The sequence below is a fragment of the Emydura macquarii genome, unplaced genomic scaffold (genome assembly GCF_026122565.2).
Source record: "Emydura macquarii macquarii isolate MOO-44397 ecotype Brisbane River unplaced genomic scaffold, CSIRO-AGI_Emac_v2 contig_2768, whole genome shotgun sequence".
In the NCBI taxonomy this organism is placed as follows: domain Eukaryota; kingdom Metazoa; phylum Chordata; order Testudines; family Chelidae; genus Emydura; species Emydura macquarii.
In genome coordinates, this window is record NW_027132905.1 from 36,649,077 (window position 1) to 36,670,458 (window position 21,382).

At 59.7% G+C, this 21,382-nt stretch overlaps 1 protein-coding gene across 1 annotated transcript in view; it reads left to right on the plus strand.

Annotated features, from left to right (window-relative positions):
- The window catches only part of PLEKHG5 (pleckstrin homology and RhoGEF domain containing G5), a 95,181-nt gene that overhangs the window by 62,018 nt on the left and 11,781 nt on the right, over nt 1-21,382 (plus strand). Inside the window, exons 3-8 of the mRNA XM_067567067.1 lie at nt 11,500-11,629; nt 12,160-12,262; nt 12,931-12,991; nt 13,507-13,598; nt 14,525-14,661; nt 15,453-15,616. Coding sequence (XP_067423168.1) covers nt 11,500-11,629; nt 12,160-12,262; nt 12,931-12,991; nt 13,507-13,598; nt 14,525-14,661; nt 15,453-15,616 — 687 coding nt within the window. The remainder of the gene's footprint in view (nt 1-11,499; nt 11,630-12,159; nt 12,263-12,930; nt 12,992-13,506; nt 13,599-14,524; nt 14,662-15,452; nt 15,617-21,382) is intronic.

The following is a 21,382-nucleotide window of genomic DNA, read 5'->3' on the forward strand; positions in this document are numbered from 1 at the left end:
GTATGGATTGCTCGCTGCATGAGCTGCTGCCTTGCTGGGAGCTCCCCTCCCCTCACTGTGGCTTGCTGCCACCCAGATGAGCCAGGCTGCACAAATGCTGCTGGTGGCTGGCAGGGGTCATCCTCCCAATGGCCAGGCGCCTGGCTGAGCAGCCAGCAGCTCTGCCTGGTTCTACGGGGCAGGGGCTGTCCTGGAAGTGCTGCATGTGGAGCTGTGTAGCCATGCCCTTAAAGCAGGCACCAGCCCCCACACCTTGCTGAGTTGGGCCCCTGGCTGGGCTGCTCTGTGCGACTCGCCTGAAGTTGGCTGAGAGCGCCCATGTGCTTGGAGTGGCAGGATGGGAACCACTGGGCTGGGCTGTGGCCAGTTTCCCTGGGGTGCAGTGAAGGAGTGCTGGGGGAGGGGCTGGCAGTGCCCCCTCTGCCCACCTGCTGCCCGCCTAGGAAGCAGCCACACAGGCTGGCTGAGCCCTTGAGCAGGGCAGGCTAGGACAGGTGATAAGTGCTAGTGGAGATGGGGCGAGCTGCTCTGCCCCATTGCACACAGCTGGGCTGAGGCCAGGGGAAGCAGGGCCTGGCCAGACGCCCCATTCCAGCAGAGCGCAGAGGCATGGGAGGGGAGCTGGTTCCCAGGTCAGTGCAGGCAGCATGGAATGGCGTGGGGAGTGTCTCGCGGCCGAGCTGAGCTGCTCTTCAGGGTGAGTGCTTCCTGGGCCCCAGCCTTCCTGTGAGGGTTTAGCATTATCTCGGGCCAGCTGGTCTGTGGTATCGGTTAGAACACGTCAGTGTTGACTCATGGGAAGAGAACAGGGAGTAACGAGCGTGTCTATGCTCCTCTGGGGGCTCTGGAGCGGGGGCTGGGGCTGGGATCTCACCTGAGCCCCGGGGCCTGTGCTCGGGGGAGGCTCTCTCACAATAGGCCCGTGTCCAAGGCTGGCTGGGCGGGGTGCTGCCCTGTGTGCGTGGAGGGGACTGGGCAAAGCCAGATTTCACCTCCTAACTCCTAGCCAGCTCTAGGCCTTCTGAGTCCCTGCTCCATAAGCGGGGAGGCTCCCAGCAAGGCATGGGCTGCCCACGCAGGTTCCCCTCCTGTCACTGCCTGCTGGTTGTTCTTGGGAGAGCCCCTCTCTTGGAGCCTGGCTTTGTTTAAGGGAGCAGGTTCCTCCCCCCAGCAGGTGCGTGCTCCCTGCCACAGAGTCCACAAGGGCCAGGGCTGGGCTGCTGCTCCCTCATTAACTCAGGCTGACTGTCAGTGGGATAGGTCCTGGCACGCCAGGAGGCAGGGACTTACCGGCACAGCAGGCTGCCCGTGGCAGGAATCCAGGTGCTCCGAGCCTGTAGCATTGTTTCTGTCTTGCCCCATGGGAGACAGTGACGCGGGTTCCAGGGGAAAAGTCACTGAGGGCAGATGGCTCCGCCTGGCACTGGCCCCTCCACCCACATGTGACTCTCTGTGCCCCTGCTGTGTCCCCGTGCTAGGCTCAGGCCCTGCGTTGCCATCCCTCAAGCCAGCTCTGGGAGCAGCACTGATGGAGGGCAAGGGGCCACGCGTCGGCCCCTTCCTGCAACCCACAGCTAGTGGACTGGGTGGCTGTGCTTCTACCCTCGAGTCCCTGAGGAAGCTGGCAGCAGTTGCTGCCCCGTGGGGCAGAGCTCCCGCGGAGGGTGCTGCTGTGTAAGGGGCAGCCGTGTCCTAGAGCCAAGTGCTGCCCCGTGTGTGTAACGCGTCAGCCCCCCGGCAGCTGGGCGAGCTCCATGAGCGTTAATTATCCCTGGGGTGCAAAAGCATCCATGTTTTCTGGTGGGGATCACTGAGCCCGAGGGGGACGCGCCCAGTGTAGGCCCTGCACTCGTGTCCTGGGTCCCAGCCCTCTGCTGTAACCACCAAAGCACACTCCTTCCAGAGCTTAAAACTCCCCAGCCTGACCCACTAGGCTGTGCTGAGCCCAAGGGCCTGGGGCGCAGCTGGGCTTTTCTGGGGGACGGGGGGCCGTTCCTGCTGCCAGCGGTATCCGGCTCTTCCCACAAGGGCTGGTCCAGCCCTTGGCACCATCTGCAGCAGCTGCCCGGCGCATCTCTATGGCGATAGCTAGTGGAAAGCTAGTGGAAGGCTGGATTCCCGTGGAGGGACGGGTCCTGGCTGCACAGCTCCGAGGCACCTCCCGAGGGGGCCGCCCCACAAGAACGCACTGCCATTGTTCCGCGGTGCATTCAGGAGCTGCCAAGCTGCTCCGTGGACAGTGAGGAGGATCGCAAAAGGCCTCGGCCAGAGAGATGAGCCAGCTGCCATTTCCTAACCCCTTTGGGGCTGTGCTGGCGCAGCCCCAGAGCTGAGCAAGAGGGCAGCTGCTCTGTCCACCATCCCAGGAGGATGCAGAAGGCAGGTAACCAGAGGGGCCTGTCGCTGCTGTTCACACAGCCTCTTTCCTGCTGGGCAGCCAGTGCCCTGCCTTCTGAAGGCTGCCACGTGCCCTGCCTTCTGAAGGGTGCCACCTGCTCCCACGTGTTGCCCACATGTGCTCCCCCCGGCTCCAGGGCTCAGCTAACCACGGGAGCTGTAGCTGGATCTCACCCTCCCCAGGGGGTTGCTATTGGCGATTATGCCACTCCTCTGGCTAGGGGTATGGGGCACAGTGGTGAGCGGGTCTATGCGTGACTGCACTGATGTGCTGGGGTGCTGTACAGACGTCGGAAAGAGACGATCCTGGCCCTGCTTTCCCTTGGCCAGCTGTCTGCTGGAACCTCATCATTAGCCAGCGCTGGAGCTGTGCTTTGGGAGCAAACATGGAAAGGCCAGCTCTCCTTTTCCGAATGTGCAGGGACTGGAGAGATGGGCTGGGCTGGACTCTGCACTGAACATGGTCTGGTCTGGAAGGCTCCCCACTTTTTCAGGCCCAGACGCCAGCAGCAGGGAGTGGTGCCGGGGTCAGTGGTGTCAAGGTCAGGCAGTTTTGCAGCCCAGGAGCTGTGGACAGTGCCTGCTTTATCGCTTGCCTGAGGAAGACGCCCTCAGCAGGGGTCCCTTAGCCCGGTGCCCAGCTCTACAGCAGCGGTTTGAGCCTGCACTTGCTCTGTCCTCCGCTCGCTGGCCTGGCTGCTTGAGCCAGGCTCCTTGAGCAGACTTTGCATTGTGTCCCCCGCAGAGTGATGGGCTTGTGCTGTCGTCAAAGCCAGGCTGTGAATAGCAGGACGCCAGATGTACGGAGTGACCTGAACACTTCTTGGCAATCCGTGCGGCGGAGGAAGCCATCTTGTGTTGAGGATTTGTCTGCTGCTGTCTCTGCACCCCTACGGTCCCAGACCCCGAGGCCCTCTCGCCCTTTGCAGAGTCAGCCCCAAGGGTTTGTAAAAAGCACAAAGCAGCTATTAGAATCCTAAGGTGCATAAGCCTCTTTAACTGGTGCTGAAAAGCAAAGCGCTTTGTGGAACCTGCTGCTGTCCTCCCGGGGTCCCAGTCCCCCAAAGTCGAGCTAGCAGCAGATTTCCATGCCACTGACCCCAGCTGCGTGCCCCAGAGAGCAGCCCACGCATTGACCTGTCCGGGGAGCCAGTATCAGGGGCTGCCGAGATCCACCTCAGGGCTTCACAAAGCCGAGTGCCTGGGAGATGGGCTAGCTGAGGGGGAGGGCGCTGGCCTGGGGCTGAGGAGGCATGGGTTCTGTTCTCAAATCTGCCAGTGGCCTGCTGGGTGCCCTTGGGCAAGTCACCACCCCTCCCTGTGCCTCGGTTCACCTCTTCTTGTCGGTTCAGGGCATAAACCTTCGGGGCCAGCACCGTGCCCAGCACTGGGGCCCTGACCCGGCTGCTCCTGGAAGGCAGCCAACAAATAAGAGGAACATTTGAATGAGGCCTGCCGTACGGAGACCTGGACCTCCACTGCTTCAGAAGGATTTGCTCAGCTTCGAGCAGCAAGGCTGGCTCAGGCAGTGGAGATGTTTGAGTCCTGGGCTCTGCTTGGTACAGAGAATTGGGGTGGCAGGGAGGAGACTCTGGTGGGGCCCAGCTCCCTGCAGCTGCCATGGGGCACGTGGAAGCAGAATGCCCCCACACACTGGCTCTGTGTGTGCTGCAGAGCAGGGCGAGGGGCTGGAGGGGAGGGTGGGCAGGGTGTGTGTTTTGTCTGACTTCCCTCCCCAGGTAGAAAACACCTGCTTAGCACTTGGTGAGTTCAGGGTGACTTCAGTGATTAGCCACAACTGGAACAACGCTGCATTTATCAGGGAACTGACGAGTCCCCCAGTCTGGCATCCCATGGAGCCTTCTGCATGCCCAGTGCTTGGAGTCAGTGTGCAGACTGGGGGCCACTGGGATCTGCTGGGGGAGCTGTCCTTGTGCCAGCAGTGGGGGCAGGGAGCCTGCCCAACCCAGAGAGCAATGGGTCCCTGGAGTGGAGACGCCTGACCTCCCACTGGGCCTGTGGCTCCCCAGACCTGTCCAGGCTCTCGGTATCCGAGCTGCAAAGGGAAAGTTTGCTGGAGGTGCTTGCAGCTTCCCCCAGCTTTGCACATTTGCATTTTACAATTCAGGGCTTGCTTTTGGTGGGCTCTGTGCTGGGGTGCGAATGAGGTTCTGGTTGCGGACGGCAGGGGCACACTGGGACATGGCTTTCTTCTGGCTGTGTTTTATTGATGAGGGCTCCAATATCTACTGTGGGGTCCTCCAGTACAGCTCCCATCGTGGTCTAGGTAGCTGAGTGTGAGCAGTAATGGTGCTTTGCTGAGCGTCATTGTTTTGTGATGCGTTTGTGGAGCAGTTAGATTGAATTGATTTTTGCCAGAAATATGTCACATGCAGCCTGCCTGAGCCTGGTACCTGCTGTGCTGTGTATTCTCCCTTCAGCCCCTTTGCAGAGAGTTCAATCTACCTTGTTGATTTTGATTTCTCTGGAATCTTCCCCATATTGGTGGTCTTTAAAATTCAGGTATTTGTTCTTTAATAAATAAATCCTAGAAAACCCAGCAATAAGAGTTAATGGTCTCCACATGTGTCTGTATTCGGAGCAGAGCCACACTCTGCTTCTGCCAAGGTGTCAGATAAAATGAGGAGTAGGTGCATTAGAGTGAGGCTCTATTGCCCATGCTCTCGTCTGCAGTAGGCGACCATGGCCTGGATCAAATGCATGTGCAGACCTTGCTGCCATAAACCAACCCCTCACTAATGACTGCAGGTCAGATAAATGAACTGTGAAAAGGCATGTGCCATCATCACAAAATGGGCTTTGTTTGTATTTTCCCATCTCTGGCTGGTTCAAGTTACCTGGCTGACCCTTGTGATATGCTAGGGGCTATACCATAGGGGTGTCCAGCACGCTCCCTGCAGCTTCTCTTGTTCAGACCTTGTTGAGCAGCAGAGTGAGAGCATCAGTCTGCGTGCAGAGTTCAGTGAGGTTGGAATCGGATTAGCGAGGTCTGGCTAGAACCTCTTCCTTCGTGCTGTGCACATGCAGTAGCAGCTGATAAGATCCAGCTACTGCAGCTGGAGCTGTCTGGTCTGGGGCTGCATGCCTGCAGCTGGCTTGGAGCAGGACTGCAGCGTGTAGAGTGCCCCAGGACAACACCAGCTTGGTGCTTCCTACCTGGGTCAGTGTGGCAGCTTCAGTTTCCTACTGCAAAATTGCTTCCCTCAGGTCGTTGGTTGAGGCTGTTGTTTCTTTGGGCAGGAACACACCAGCTGTATGGTCACAGAGTCCATGAACTGATGAGTTACCAAATCCCACTCAGGGGAGTCTAGGACCCCGGTGCACAGCCGGCTGCAGAGCAGAACCGACACTTGCAGTGCATGCAGATGTGCTGCGGGTTTGACTAGCATGCAGATGAGTGGTTCAGAAACCTGATGCTCCAGGGGCAGTTACTGATCGCACAGCTCGCCTTGGAGGAGGTGTATCTTAGCAGGGAGGCTTCAGTTCCAGCTCTGAGTGCAGACTGCCAGGAGGCGGGGGGAGACACAGACACCCACATGCAGCCAGAGAATTACAGTACCTCTGCTATGCTGGAGGCCTGTGATTTGAAGCCTGTCTGGGCAAACAAGGAAGAGCAGATATAGAGCAAATTGAAAAATCTTACTCATTTCAAACGCCAGAGGTGCCTCACCTGCTTAGTCAGCATTCTGTCACCGCCGACAGTCCACCCGAAGCCCTCCTGGAGAGATGAGTCAGTGGGGTTTGTGCCGAGGACACAGGCTGCCTGGCTCGCTCTGGGGATTTGGGGGCAATCTCCAGTTCTGGAAGAGGGAGGCAGCCCCTGTGGATCATGGAGCTTCCCTGTGGAGTGGTCACAGCTGGCTGAGCTGAAGTTGCTGCATTCATTGTTGGGTGCTGTGGCTGGAGAGGTGAGTCTGGAGCCGGGGATTAATGGGTTGTGTTTCCACGGGCCCTCAGTCTGCCTTGTCAAAGGACACTCCGCCATTCCTGCGGCTCAGGCCATGGGCAACTGGCATTAGGTTTCACAGTTGCTGCAAGCTGTTAAAAATTCAGCAATGAGCTGCAGCTGCTGCTGTCTAATTCCCCCTAATTCAGCCAGGCCAGGCTGGGTTTGTATTTGCTTCTGTGTTTCAGAGGAGTTGACTTGTGAATCATGCCAGATCTGTGCTTTCCACCCTCTTGGCTGTAGGTGGCTATCTGTGAGCTGTGCTCACCTCCTGCATGCATGCGTGCGTGCATGTGTGTGTGTGTGTGTGTGTGTGTGTTTGTGTGCCCCCCGCCACCCCACAGTGACATCCCTGCTGCCACTCAGATTCAAGTTCCGGCAGCAGCATGTCCCCCATCCTGGCTCCTTTCCATCTGTGCGGAGACATTACAGGCTTTGTAAATATTGCATGTTCCCTGGCCCAAGAACCTGTCAGCCAGGAGATCAGGGCTAATGTGGCTCCCTAGCTGGTCTCTGGGCTGACTCCCCTTGCCTCTCGTGACCCGAGCGCGATGCCTAGCCAGCACTTGGTGATGTCCTGGGAGCATGGAGAGTGTGTTGTGTTGGCAGCAGCTGCAGCCGCAGCTCTGATCTCACATCTGGCAGGCAGATTTTTATTTTTGTCCCCTGTATGAGAACCATGAGGCCGCATGGCAGGGGCCTGGCTATCTCTGGGAGACTGAACTGTGGAGAGCCACAGCAAGGCTCTCATTGTGGAGGAGAAGGCACAGAGCTAGAATGGCTAAACTACCTCCATCCCACAAGCTCCAAGCTCAGCAGTGGGGGGCGGGGGAAGGGTTGCTGGAATGACTTTTCAAGGGCCACACAAGTGATTTGTGGCAGAGCTTGGAATAGCATCGGGGAGTCCTGTGCTTTATCCGCGTCCAGCTTTCCTCTTGGTACTGCACACCCCCTGCGTTGTCCTGAGTAGGCTGTAGGCGCAGGAGATCCCTGAGTGTGCGCACCAGTGACTCAGGGAGGTTGTGTGCAGAAAACCCTGTGTGTATCACCAGGTGAACTGTGTGTGTATGGGTGTGTGCTCCAGCCGCTGTCTGTAACCGTGGGTGGCTGGGCCCTGCTGTACACACTCACAAGCCACTGACCCTGGTATCAGTTTGGGAAAAAACTACACTCCCAAGCTCCACCCACTCGTGATGCTCCTGGCCTGGCTCGGCCTGGCGAAGATGGCTCCTGGCTTGGCTCAGCTCAGCATGGCTCCCCTTAGCCAAACCCTAAGGAAGGCACCTCCTGGCCTGGCCTAGCTCAGCACGGAAGGTGAGGAAGGTGGCTGCTGGCTAAGAGTACAGTGCCCCTTGTGCCGGCTATGCATGGGGCAGTGCTCTCGGGCCTGGCCAGCGCTGAGTCCTAGCCGTGTCGCCCAGCTTGTCCAGGAAGCCAAGGGAATGCCCCAGCCATGCTATTGTGCCACAGGAGAGAGCGAACACAGGATGCTCCAGCCCATGGAATCGCTTAGGGATGGAAAAGTGAAAGCACGTCAGCCCTGACGTCAGCGGGGGCAGAAGAGGAAGGAGGGCAGGAAGTGGGGGAGGAGCTGGAGGTGTGTGGGGTAGACTCTTCCTCTTCCTCACCGCATAGAACTCCCCTGCTCGTCCCCGGGGAGTCCTGTCTCAGGAAAGTGGGACTGAGCATTCCCGCTGGCCCTGCATGTTCCAAAGAGCCGTATGTGTCTGCTGTTCGGCCCCCCATGGCACGCCTGCTTCCCTTGCGTGTGTTATCATGCGAGGGTAAAACGCCTTCTCCGGCTGCCATGACAGGAGCTGTTTGTGCTCACGTTGCCCCAGCCTGAACGGATCTGAGACCAAAAACGCCCAGAGTGGCCACGAGCTAAGGCAGGCCCCACTGTGACTGACTGACTTGTCTCACCTGGGAAAAGGTGGCCATCAATCGGTTGCTCTGCCCTTGATTTCACTCACTCTCGAGGAACTTCCTGGCCCAGTGCAAGCACTCCCTGCATCGCTGTGCCACGCTGCTTTGCTGGGTCCACTGAGGGACAAACTGCCCCCACTGTAGGGAGAGCCGGTTCTGGGGCCGAGGTTTCAGCCGAGGACTAGCTCGGGAAATGGCCTGGCCGTGTGTGTCAGCCCTTGGAGGCAGCAATAGTGAATCTGCACATTGCAGTGAAAAATGGTGAAAATCCTGTGTCTCTCTTGTGAATTCTTGTGAAATGGAAGCTGGTGGTGCTCCCTGGGCAGTCCCTGAGGGCGAGGATGGTAGCTGGGCCTGGGTGCTGGCGGGAAGCCTGGGCCAGGCTCAGAGTGCAGCAGGAGGCACTGAGCCAATGGGAGCAGTGTTCTCCTTCCCCTAGAGAAATCCTGCAGCTCCAAGGCCTGTCGGGAATCCCCTGGTGAGCCCGGGGCGAGGGGAACAGCAGGTTGTGAGCGGGACCTCCTTGCTGTGCAGGGAGCTGGGCTGCAAGGGCTCAGACCAGCCCTGCACGGGGAGGGTCCCTCTACGGGGGGCGCAGCACTGGAAGCCAGCCCAGGAGGTGACTCCTGGCCCTGTCGCAGCGCAGGCCTCGGCCCAGTCTCTCCCTTGACCGCATTCTCTTCGGAGCACCTCTCTGGGAAATGCCAGCACGTGAGGGGTTAACTCCGTGGGCACAGGGTGCTGCTGGCTCCCCCAGCCCTGCGCAGCTGGGAGCAGCCTGCCTCCCTGCACCCGTGTCTCTGGCAGTGATCAGAGCAGGAGTGTGCTCGGGGGCTCGCTAGCCATGTCTTAGGTTGTGGACTGGGCAGATTGCAGACTGGCCTGCAGATTGAGAGTTTTATGCTCACGGTTTCCCTTGGCTGCAGCCGCTCAGGCTGTTAGTGCAGCTGCTGCCGCAGCTCAGCACTGAGACTGGCAGCTAGCGTGTGCCCCTCACCACGCCTCGCTCCAGCCTGGCATGCCCTAGCATGAAATGCCTGCATGCTGCTGGGCCGTGCGGGAAAGTCCCTTCCTGCTGCTCTGCTCCTTGCAGGGACGGCCAGGGCAGGGCAGGGCAGGGGGGATCCCACCGCACAGAGTGCTGGAGATGCCATGTGCGGCAGGTAGGGCTGGCTTGTCGCTGCTGAATGGGCCAGTCCTGACGCCAGGCATGTGACTCCAACAGTGCATGAGCTGGGCTAGGGAGTGCTCCCCCCAGGAGGGCTGTGTGCTCCCCCCTGCCCCCCCCCACCCCCCCCCGGCAGGAGGTGATGGGTGATGCCCCTGTGTTTGGGTCAGAGCCCAGCTGCATGTGTAGCCGTTTTAGGTACCGTCCATTCGGGGTTGAGAGCAACCGGGCGGTGGGGGAAGTGGATCGTGGTGCAGTGACTCCTTGAGCTCAGGGAAAGCCTCTGCGCGGTAGCTGACAGACAAAGGCAGCTCTGGCCCCAAGCCCGGCCGTGTGTATAAATAAATCCCTCTCGCCGCAGCCTCAGAGGAGGCTCGAGCCCTGCTTACAATGGGAGGAAATGGATTGGCTTGCGAGCATTGTTTTGCTGCAGACACTTGTTTCCTTCGCCCTGCTATGGGGACACTGGCATTTCAAACGCCAAGCAGTGCAAGCCGGCCACCTCTTCTGTGCGCCCGGAGCTCGCCATATAATAGCTGTCGGCGTAGGACAGCTGGACCCATGGCCAGGGCTTAGTCCGGCCCAGCAGCGGGGAGCGCTCCTGCCATGGCAGTGAGTATGGCTGGGGCGGGTAGCGAGTGTGTGCTGAGCGGCTCTCTGCTCAGCTGTAGACAGGGAAGAGGCTGGACTCGATGCTGACGGGTGATACAGGCATGCGGTGGGGCCCGGCTCGTCACAGCAGTTCTTTTCCCAGCAAGGATCGGTCTGCCTTCTTCCTGTCCCCTCATTAAACATGTCCTCCCCAAGGGGAGTGGCTGGGCCATGGAGACAGATGGTGCCTTGGGCTCACCTCTTCAGCGCTGAGCAAGAGCAGGGCCTCATAGGGGCGGGCAAGCACTGGGCAGTGTTGATTCCTGACCCAGTGACAGTGAGGTGCTGTCATGGGGGCCTGTGCCCTGCTCCTCTGTCTGTCTGCCTCTGGCTCAGTGCTCTACAGAGTCCCAGGCCTTGGCTTCATGCTGTACAGACAGGACAGGCGGTTTCGAAGGGCATGTAAGAAAAGTTCCCCTAGCCTGTGGACCCTGCTGGCCTGGGAGCAGAGGGCTGAGCTGTGTCCCCATCTCCCACGCTGGCTGCAGGTGGCCTGGCCTGGTCCTGGGGGAGGCATTTGTGTGCGTGTAGGCTGCGGGGCAGAGGGAGCTGAGATTACTAACTGTAGACCACCTGGAAAGTTCCTGAGCTGGGTGAAAATGGGCTGACTGAGCACCATGTCGGGTGATGCCACAGGCAGCCTGCCTTGGTTTTCCTCCTTGGACTGTTCACATCAACCCTGACCCATGCTTTTGTGGTCAAATGCCCATCCTTGGGGGCTGGGTTTATTAATGTAAAATAAACTCCAGATCCTGGAAGAAAGCCCATCCAAAAGGCCACACAAAACAAAAGTGTCTCTTCCTCCCAGGCCTTTCTGCCAGGGACCCTTCTGACTTTGGCAGGCCACTCCCAGGCCCTACCCGCCAGCCAGGAGACTCTGCTAGTGCCGGCTTGTTCCTAGCAGTCTCTGATCCCTGTGCACTCCCCGGTTCCTTGTAGGGAGATCACCTGATCTCGCTCAGGCGTGGCTCCTTAGTAACCGGGGTTGGCAGTTCCAGCCTTTAGGGACAAGCCACCCTGCGGCACTCAGAAGGAGATGCTCCTTCCCCTCCAGGAGTGGCCTCAGTTGCTCACTCTCATTGCCAGGTGGCAGGTCCGTGAGCTGGATGGTCCAGCACCGTATCTGTGGGTTAGAATTGGTTCTGAGCTGTGCCTGACTGCCCGTGCCCCGGGGCTGATGTGGCAGAGGGGGGAGCTGGGGCCCATAAGGGGGTGACCTGGGAGGTGTTGGGCTCTCTACCCGCTGGCATTGCAGCCCCTTTACCCCAGCAGAGCAGAGTGAAGGGACCCCAGCGTAACCGGCCGTCAGCCTGGTCTCTGGGGCATCCTGCATGGCCGTCCCGCTGGTGGTGGGGCAGGGCTCCCGCTGACAGTGTCTCGTCTCCCCCAGGTATGTCACCATGCCGAGTGCCAGCAGCTGAACCATAGCAGACCCCTGAACCTGTGTGAGGCCTGTGACAGCAAGTTCCACAGCACCATGCACTTCGACAGCCACACCCGCTTCGACCTGCCCCGGCCAGGTGAGAACCTGGACCCTGGGGGGCCAACACTATTCTCCTCCCCCGGTGGGAGGGAAAGGCCGTGTAAGTGATTGTGCTCCTGCCTCAGGGGCCTCGTCCCTTAGGGCTCATCCTCCCACCAGGGCAGGCCAGGGTGAGCTGGGCGGGTGGGCGGTGAGCAGCACCGAGGCAGCATCCATGCTGCAGGGATGTGCTCTGTTCTCCTCCCCTGGGGCTCAGCCTCCCAGGACCCTCCCCTCTGGCTCCTCCCCAGGGCTTCCTGCCAGCAGCGCGCCAGGCAGGCAGGGGAACGGGTCCTTTGGATGACCCAGCAGGGCAGCAGGAGGGACTTCCCCATGCTGCTGCAAAGGCAGCAGTCTCTCGGCCCTACGGGGCTGAGCTTAGGGACCAGAGAGCAGGTGTGTGCCAAGGACTGACAGGGCTCGGTCTCCTGGGTTCCTGGGCTGGTCCCTCTCCAAAAGGCAGGCGGCAACTATCCCCCACCCCAGTGGCAGCTGCCATAGGGTGACTCATCCGTCTCCTGGTTGCAGGTTCCATTCTGGCCCGGAACGTGTCCACACGGTCATGTCCCCCACGGACCAGCCCTGCCTCCGACGTGGAGGAGGAGGAGGAAGGGCTCATGGAAGGGAAAGAGTGAGTATGCTCCTGTGAAGGGCTAGGGGAGGCAGCAGACCCAATGAGTCCCAGGTGCAGTGGACCCAAGGAGCAGTGGGATGCTGGGCTCTGGGGGGGGCACACCGTGCAGCTGAACCTGACAATCAGATACAAGGTCTAAGGTTGCAGAGTATGTTCTGGCTACGCTGATGTCTCCTAAGGGCCGGGAGATTGTCTGGAAGATTGGGAACCATTGCAGAGCTACTGGATGATCTAGGCCGGGGTCCCTCTTTGAGACCCTCTGCTCATTTCTCCAGCCCCATCTGCTGACTTCATCATGTTTCCCCTCCCTTCTCACCTCCGTGCTGCTGGGCTGTAACTCGTGGATCCTGAGCAGCGGGTGAGACTGAGCCAGGGCTGGATGGGACGCTGCTCTAGGGGAGGGGGCTGTTGCACAGGTGCTAGGTTCTGCTCCCGTTGACTGTCGCTGGGCCACCAGGGCCTGCTGTCACATGGCTGGGAGTTGAGCTGCAGGGCAGTCATAGGGAGCAGCAGTGGCTGCTTTACCTGTGGCTTTGGAGTCTGCTCAGCACCTGGTCCCGGCATGCGTGACAGGGGCATCGGGTTCTCTGGCCTCCGGCGCTCTGTGCCAGGAGAAGGCTCCAGTCATGCCAGGCGATCCTTGTAACTGTCTTTGTGCCATGCAGGGATAAGAAGAGCTCGGCGCTGAAGCTTCCCAAGAAGAAAGCCCGGAGGAGACACACGGATGTAAGGAGCCCAGCTCAGTCTCTTACCTTGTGACTCTTGGGGCCCTGGCAGCTGGCTCTGGGCATGAGTGGAACCAGGGCCTCGGAGCAAGCAGCCTGTGCTGGGGAAGGGAGACCTCAGTGCCTCGAGCCATTTGGGATGTAGCGAGGTCCAGTGCTCAGCAGCTCTGGTTTGAAGGGAGGCGGGGGAGCCCAACCCACCCAGTGCAGTCTGTCTGTCCCGGCTCCTCGCAGAGGCCAGAGCGGGTAACCACCCCAGTGACAGGCCCCCATCCCCCAATCCTTGCAAGGGCTCTGTCCCCCCGGCCTCCTGCTGGAGCGGCTTTCATTGCGTAGCGAGGCCTGTGCTAACCGTCCCTTTGCAGGGTGCGGGCAAGCGGATCCCCTAGCCAGCCTTGGCACAGCTGTGCATGGAGACAGGCCGGGACGTAGGCAGGGCCGTGGAGTTACCAGGCCACAGAGGTGATGGTCAGGCGCTCAGGGAATGGGCTGCGCTAACCCCTGCCCCTCCCCCAGGACCCCAGCAAAGAGTGCTTCACTCTGAAGTTCGACTTGAACGTGGACATAGAAACAGAGATCGTCCCAGCCATGAAGAAGAAATCCCTGGGGTGAGTCTGCATGGCTGCCTAGCTAGATGCTGGGCTGTATTTGCATGGACCATGGGGCTCTGCTCCTATGGGGTGGAGCAAAGAGTGGGCCTGTGACTCTGGGAGCCATGCAGGGGCCGTCTCAGATGGGTCCCGCTGGGGTCAGCCGATGTGCCTTTGGCATTGCCCCCCCTCCGGTGCTCCTCACCTCCTCGAACACAGCACCTTGCTCGCTTTGTTCTGTGGCCTTGGCTTCCCTGGTGCAGCTGACTAGTGAGCGCGCAGGTGCCCTGCTCCATGCCCATTGACGCACCTTGCACGGATGCAGGGGAGAGGGCTCTTTGCTGGGGGGTGTCCTGGAGCTGCATCAGGGAGCTGTCACCCCCTGTGCCTGTTGGGGGTGCCCGGGAGGCTGCTGTGTCTGACTCTGCCATGAGCTCGTGGAAAAACTGGCCCTACCCAGGTCCCTGCCACCCTGCTGTTCCCCACGGGCGTCATCTCTCAGAACCAGCTCCCTCTCCCAGGAGTAGTGAAGGGTGACCTTCATACCACCCCTCTGCCTTGCCCTCCTCTCACCCATGCTGAGCGGGGTGTCTGTGGCTCAAGTGCCCGGAGGGCAGTGCCAGCTGCTGAGGCCGGGTGGCGGCTGGCCAGAGCTGGAGAGCAGCAGGTCCCATGCAGGTTGCTTTGGGGAGAGCATTGCTGGCCCTCTGCCTCTGCCGCGCCAGCTGGGTGATGGGTGCCGACAGCAGCAAGAGCCCTCTGTGTGTCCCCGTGCTGCTGGCTGAGCGCCTGCCGAGCCCAGCAAAGTTGGCCGGACGAGCTCGGCCAGTGTTCCTGTTCCAAGTGGACGGCCAGGCCAGGACCGGGCATGAGACTCTCCTCCCTAAGCCCAGACCTGGGGGCAGGGAGGGAGTTATGCCAATGCCTCTTTCTTTGCCTTGCAGGGAGGTGCTGCTGCCAGTGTTTGAGAGGAAAGGCATCGAGCTGGGCAAGGTGGATGTTTACTTGGATCAGTCCAACACACCTCTGTCGCTCAACTTCGAAGCGTACCGGTTCGGGGGACACTACCTGAGAGTGAAAGGTGTGTCATGTCCTGCCCCAGGGCTTGGCGGGCTGGGGGATTGACCCACAGCGGCAGAGTCCGCACAGTGCCCTGGAGCAAGGGAGGTGCGGGGGGATGGTCAGCTGCTCCCCGCTAGGCACTACGATGTCAGTTGTGTCCCGGGCTGGGTAGGGAATGGGGCTTGGGACCTTTCGTTCTCAGGACGCAAGGATCAGGGCTGGCTTGGTTTAAATCCAGCCTCTGCTCGGGGAGCAGCCCAGGGTCTCAGAGAGACTCACTTTGCTGTGCTGGGCTTCCTTGGCAGCCTTTCCCCTGGCTCCGCTGGCTAGCCTGCGTGGGGGGGGAGGTGGCTGAGTTTGCATCTGGGGAAGGTAGGCCGGCCGCACTCACAGTGGCTCTGAGCAGCATGTCCCATCCCCTGGGGGAGCCAGGGAAGGAGGGCAGGGCCCCGTGTTGTTCCTGCACTGTCCAGCAAGGGCGAGTCTGAGCTGAGCCTGCTGGGCTCCGGCATGGGGGATGGGGTGGGGCTGGGCCTGCTGTGCTGCTGCCTGCTGAGGCTCGAGGCTAATAGGCCTGGGGCAGAACTGGGCTTTCACTAGCCCCTGGGCGAGGCAGCCGTGTCTGCCACACCCAGCCATTGCAGGGACCCCCGGCACTGGGCTGCCGCTGCAGTCTGCAGGGCAGCACGTCTGGCACGTCCCGAGGGCATGGGGTGAGCCGAGCTGCCCTTGGGCAGACAGCCACCGGGGCTCTGTTACCAATAGCAATTGCTTGGGTGCTGACGGGCCTGCCCTGCACTCCCCTCCCAGCCAAGCCCGGTGATGAGCTCAAGGTGGAGCAGGCCGTGAAGGATTTCCGATCGCTGAGCCTGCCCATCATGCGGTCCTCGTGCACCACCTCCACCAGTCTCTGCACTCCTGCCGGCGAGAGACAAGACCAGCCGCCCTTTCGCCGGGAGAGCACCGACATCCTGGTGAGTGGGCAGGCGGATGCATAGCTGGGAGTGCCAACGTGGCACCTGGGGCTCTGGGCCGGGCCCAGGGCTGAGTTGGGCTGTGGCGGTGATAGGGTGGTGGCATGTCTGAGAGGAAGGCCTCTGCCCAAGGATTCTGCTGAGACAATGCTGTCCAGTGTACTGAGTGGCCGGGTAGCCGAGCCCTAGGGGCTGATGCTGCAGGACACTCAGCAGCGGTGCTCCCCTCTCTGTGGACAATGTGGTTTCTCTGTGGCTGGGCGTTCTCCTTGAGAAACACGGGAGTGGCCCGGCCTGCAGTTTGAAGAGGCGGGTGCCGGATAGGTCATCCCCTGGGCCGTCTGTGTCTTGCTGGGGCCAAGGGAGCTGTCTCCTCTCTGTTGAACCTTGAGCAGTATCGCTGGGTTTTAGGGATTTCTCTCGTTATCAGGGGCAAACAGATAAGATCAGGATATAGACAATAAATGGAGCTGTTAATGGGCAATTGTTTATTTGGAAAGCAGTGGTTTCTTCAGTTTATCCAAAGCTAGCTCCCTGATAAGGGGAACAAACAGCTCCTCCATCCAACAATCACCAGCTTTTGTCCTCCAGGCCCACCTGCCTCACTCAGAGGGGCTGGATGTGGGGGAGCTGCCCAGAACTCTGCCTGTGCCTGGTGCACAGGGAAAGGCCCTGGATTCCAGGCGGAGCTAAGCAGGAAATGGTTTTACTGTCCCGAGAGAGTTTATTTAAAAAACAGTTCCCATTCCAAATCGGGACGAAATGGCAAAATGGCAAAAATGTTGGTGAACTGAACATTGCTTTGGATCGTGCCAGTCAAAAGGTTTTGCTTGAACTTTGGCAGTTTTAATTTTTTTTAACATTTTAAAAATTATAAATGAACTTACATTTCAAAACAAGAAGTGGTTTTGAACCAAAAAGCAGAAACAGGATTAATTTTAGAAACAGGATGTTTCAGCAATTTCAAAACTTTTGGTCACTTTTTTTTTTTTTTAAATGGGGAAATTCATCAAAATCAACCCTTTCCCATGAAAATCAGCATTTTCTAGTGCCGCTGGACAGTGCAGGACACAGGGCCTTTTCCTATGGCGATGCCTGTTTCCCAGCACACAGCCAGGCCCTGGTTCCTGGGAGCTTGCTTTCCCACCCCTAATCCACCCTCTCAATGAGCCCAGCCTGCCCCCCTATGGCTCCTCTGCAGCTGGCCTCCAGCAGGGCTCCCCCACCCCGCTCTGGAGCCTGAGTCTTGGCCCAGAGCCCGCTCCTGGCTGTGCAGTCCCAGTGCCCAGGGGGGCTGGTCCCAGGAGTGCCTGGCTTGCCCGCTGGCCCTGGGACTGTGGGGTGAGGCTGGATTTCTTGGGGCGGAGCCATGAGTCACATGAGCAGGGGCAAGGCGAGGGCTGCGGAGAAGAGGGGCTGGTCAGTTCACAAACAGCTAACGTTGGCAGTAGCAGGCCGGGCAGGTGCCTCTCTGGGGTGTTACTGAGACCAGTCACGTGGGCCAGGAGAGGGGCTTGGCCTAAATACATTTCCCTACATGGAGAGGGAATGTGCAGGGCGGGATGTCCCGGAGGGGGTGGCAGTGGGGCACGGCACCCCAGCCTGCCTGTTCCAGTGCAGCCCAGGCCAGCAGGGAGTGATGGGAAGTGGCTGCCTTCCGCCTTCCACGACAGGTGGGCTCCGCGCTGCAGCTGGGTCCCTGCTCAGCAGGCTACAGGGGGGAATTGGCCACGTGCTGTATGGAGAGGATATGAGAGCAGAAACGGGAGTAGAATAAACAGGCCCAGGTAGTCAAAGATGTTAACATGCCCCGTCCCTGTCCAGCATTAGCCAGAGCTAAACAAGGTTGGCCTTTGGTCCAGAGATCCCAGCCTGCTTGCTAGCATGGCAAGCGCACTAGTCCCAGCCTGCAACCCTTTATTAAAGATACAGAAAAGGAGGGAAACTAGTTAAAGCATTTGCAATGTTAAGTGTTGAATAAAACTGTCATTGCAACAACATCCCCTTCTCCTTTAGCTGGAGAGCGTTTTTAAGGAGCCCCCATTTGGCAGTCGCTTGGGTGGCATTAAAGATATCTATAGGGATTGCTGTTTGCCAGAAGCTGGGAATGGGCGGCAGGATGGATCACTCGATGATTCTCTGCCCTGTTCATTCCCTCTGAAGCACCTGGCACTGGCCACGGTGAGAAGACAGGACACTGGGCGAGATGGACCATTGGTCTGATCCAGTGTGGGTGTTCTTATGTCCTTTTTGGGGAAGGAGAAGAAGTCGAGATGGGCTGGAGCTGTCGCTGCTGCTGCTAAAAATCTGATCTCGTTTCCTAAAAGGTAAAACCAGACAAACCCGCAGAAGAGGGAAGAGAAAGACTAGCAAAGATAGAAAATGCAGCTTCTGTCTCTGCGGCTGATTTGCAATTGGAAAAACACAGGCCCAGCCCATGGTTCTTTTCCTCACTCCATGCCTGGTAAACTTAGAACCATGGGAGCACAGGGGTCATCTAATCTAACCCCTGCCAAGGTGCAGGATTTGTTGTGTCTCAACCATCCAAGACAGATGGCTGTCCAGCCTCCTTCGGTACCAGCTTCAGGCTGTTTAGGACAGTGCTTTTACTTGCTTCTCTGGTCACAGGCTTACTGCAGTAGTGCAAAACCTACAGCCTTGGCTGAGTAAGCCAGACTCTCACTAGACAGAAGAAAAAAGAAGATGAGGAAGGAAAAGAACACCTTTTCATGGTGTGCTAGACAAGTTTGGCTCCCATTAGCCTGGCTGCGGTTGCTCGGGGCTTCTGCTGCGTTGTCTCTTTAGTGGGTGTGTCTCTGACTCATCAGTCCCTGCAGCGAGGTGACGCACAAAGGCAAACAGTAGCTGGGCTCTCCCGGTCTGTGCCCTGCTGTCCCCAGGCCGGGTTCGGTACCAAAGATGAGCTGCACCAGTGGAGCCGTATTCCCAGCCCATCGCCCTGGCAGGTGAGATCTCTGCGCAGGAAGCTTGCTGCCTCCCCCCACCCCCGAGTGAGCCAGGTGCTGCCACTGAGGGGCTGCTACTCCGTTCCCAGGCACGCGTGGCTGGCTCGTTGCTGCCACAGGGGACCTGGTTTCAGACTGAAGAGTTTTTTCTGCCGCTCATTTTTGGGAAATACCTTGCTCCCAGGAAAGCCCTGCTGTTCCCCAAGAAGTGTGTCCGTCAGTCTGGCTGGGCTGGGTCGTGGTCATGAGGACAGGGTGGTCCTGCCCTTCCCTGCAGGGACAGGCTTCTGCAGGGGCAAAACGCCTTCGCACCTGACTGGGGCTTTGCAGCCGCAGCCTCCATGCTGAGCCCTCCACCCAAGACTTGGTGCATCCCCCAGGCCAGGACATCCCAGCTGCCAGGGAGGAGCTGCCCTACTTGCATCAACCCCCTCCCGCCAGCCTCGCCCGGAGAGCTGGCTGTGTCCCTGGGCTTGTGGCTGCCAGCATCCGACATTACAATGCTCAGCTGGGGGAGCCTCACCTCCCTAGGACAATGGCCAGGCCAGATACAGCCCAGCCTCACCAGGAGCTGGCAGGAGAGGGGGCTGGTCAGGAACGTTGCCAAAGCAAAGCCACTAACAAGGAGCCCAGGCCTGGCCGGGGGTGACGATGCAAGGGCCAGAGACACAGCGCTGCTGGACAGCTGGAGGCTGTGGAGACAGAGATACCTCCTCGTGGCATAGCAAGTGTCTGTGCAGCCCTGCCCACCCGGGTCAGAGAGTGAGCGGGAGGCGGAGTCCTTGGCCCTTTACCGGGTGCCTGGGGGAGGACAGGTCACCGGCAAGAGTTGCTGAGATGGGACGCGTGGGAATTGACAGGCAGTTTGCACCCCATATGAGACCGTGCAGGGAGCTCACTGCTCTCCGAGTCAGCAGCAGGCTCTGCGGGCCCCCTTGCCCCTGCCATGTCAGTGGTGGTCCCCTTGCCAGTGTCCTCGCCGCGTCCCCCTAACCTGCCGCGTCCTCGCCGCATCCCCCACACCTGCCACGTCGCCAGCACTACTCTCGCACCTGCAGCAGCCGCTTCCCAGCGCTGTCATCGCTTTGTTTTGAAGAGAGGCGTTGGGTCTCTGCCCCAGGAATGCCCCCGGTTGCACCCAGCCCACGAGCTGCTTGGAGGATCAGTGCCATGTTGGGAGCTCTGAGGCTGGCTGAGACATGCCCGGGCTCTGGAGCCCAGGCCAGTCCCTTGCACCACACAACCACAGTTGGCTGGTGGCTTAACCCCGGCAGGGCTGTAGCGTGTGCCCTGGGCTCAGGCTGAGCGAAGTGCTGGCCAGGCCCGATGGTGCGGAGGTCCTGGTGCCAATTGTAGGCTCGGAGCAGGGCAAACGAAGGGCTTGGCTCCATTCCCTGGGCCCGCTTTCTGGGATGACGGTTACACAGGCGCGTACTGGCCAAGGGACGGACAGCTGCTGGGTTGCCTGTCACACGCAGAGCAACCTCTGGTAGGGAATGTGCTTGGGTGTGGGGAGGAGGCACCGGGCAGAGGGGAGCAGGCTGCCCCAGGCTGGGGAGGTGGGGGCTGGCAACCCCAGTGACAGACCTGTGTGCCAGCAGGCAGCAGCCCTCCCTGATCCCTGGGGCTGGGGGTGGATCTTCGGTGTTGTGTGTGCCATTCAGGTGCCCCAAGGGGCTTCCCACGGGCAGGTGGGTGGGAGGGAGGACAGGGATGCCTCTGAGTGTCCAGCTGATCCAGAAGGTGGAGCGGTCCAGCGGGGGCTGCTCTTCCCCCATGCAGCCCAGGTGCTGCTCTCCTCCTTTCTGTCTCACAGACCTTGCAACGGCTGACAAGCTGCTGGGACCAGGGAGGGGCCGAATTCGAGAGGTCGGATCTAGGGCTTGGCTGGGCCCGTGGGCGAGCGAGGGGAGATGGGAACTTGGCAGGGGCAGACAGCAGGGCTTGGGCAGTTACCGCAGATGGGCAGCCTGGTCCCAGGCATGAACTGAGCCCCACTTGGGGAGAGGTTTGGCTGAATTGTACCCCGCTGACCTGTGTCTCCCCAACATCAGACATACGAGGGTTGGCCCTGCCAGGCTGCTGGGCTCTGCAAGAGACCAGCAAAGGGGCGGGCAGGCATGGTGTGCGGTGGCATTGCAGGGAGAGTTGGAGGAGGAGCAAGAAGCATGTGTACGTGGGGGAGTGGCAGGGTTTGGCCCTGAGCTGGTTTCCTTGGTGGAAGGGAGATGGCTGGAGAAGGTGGGTGGGACTGGAAGGAATCCAAAGTGCACTGGGTTGATCTGAGTTGGCTCCATGTCTGACCCGCCTGGCCCTGTGCTAGGCCAGGAACCACTGCTGCCTTCGGTTACACTTCAGCACCCGCCTAAGAAGAGAAACCCAGCCAGACCCTTGCCATCCCCACGGGAGGGTCCTGTGCTGCGAGGAGCTGGGAGCTCGGTGTGTCTGTCTGTCTGTCCCTCAGGCTGGGACACAACAGGGCTGGGAAGGCAACTGGGAGCCTCTTGTGTTGTGGTCAGTTGTTGCTCTCTGCACTCAGAGGGCAGACGAGCTGTCACAGATGCAGCCTGTGTGCAGGGAGCAGAGGCCTCTGGGGAGCTCAGATCATGGCTGCCTGAGGGCTTTGGGAATGCAGAGCAGGATGGAATTTATCCCACCCCTTTCACCACGCTGCCTGCTTCACAATGCTCCTCTGAGGAGGAGAAAGTCAGGCCTGGCTCCTTGGCTCCAGTACAATCATCCTCCCCCTGTCCCATCTGTCCCCATCCCTGGCATCCCCATCTGCAAGTGCTGAGCTGGC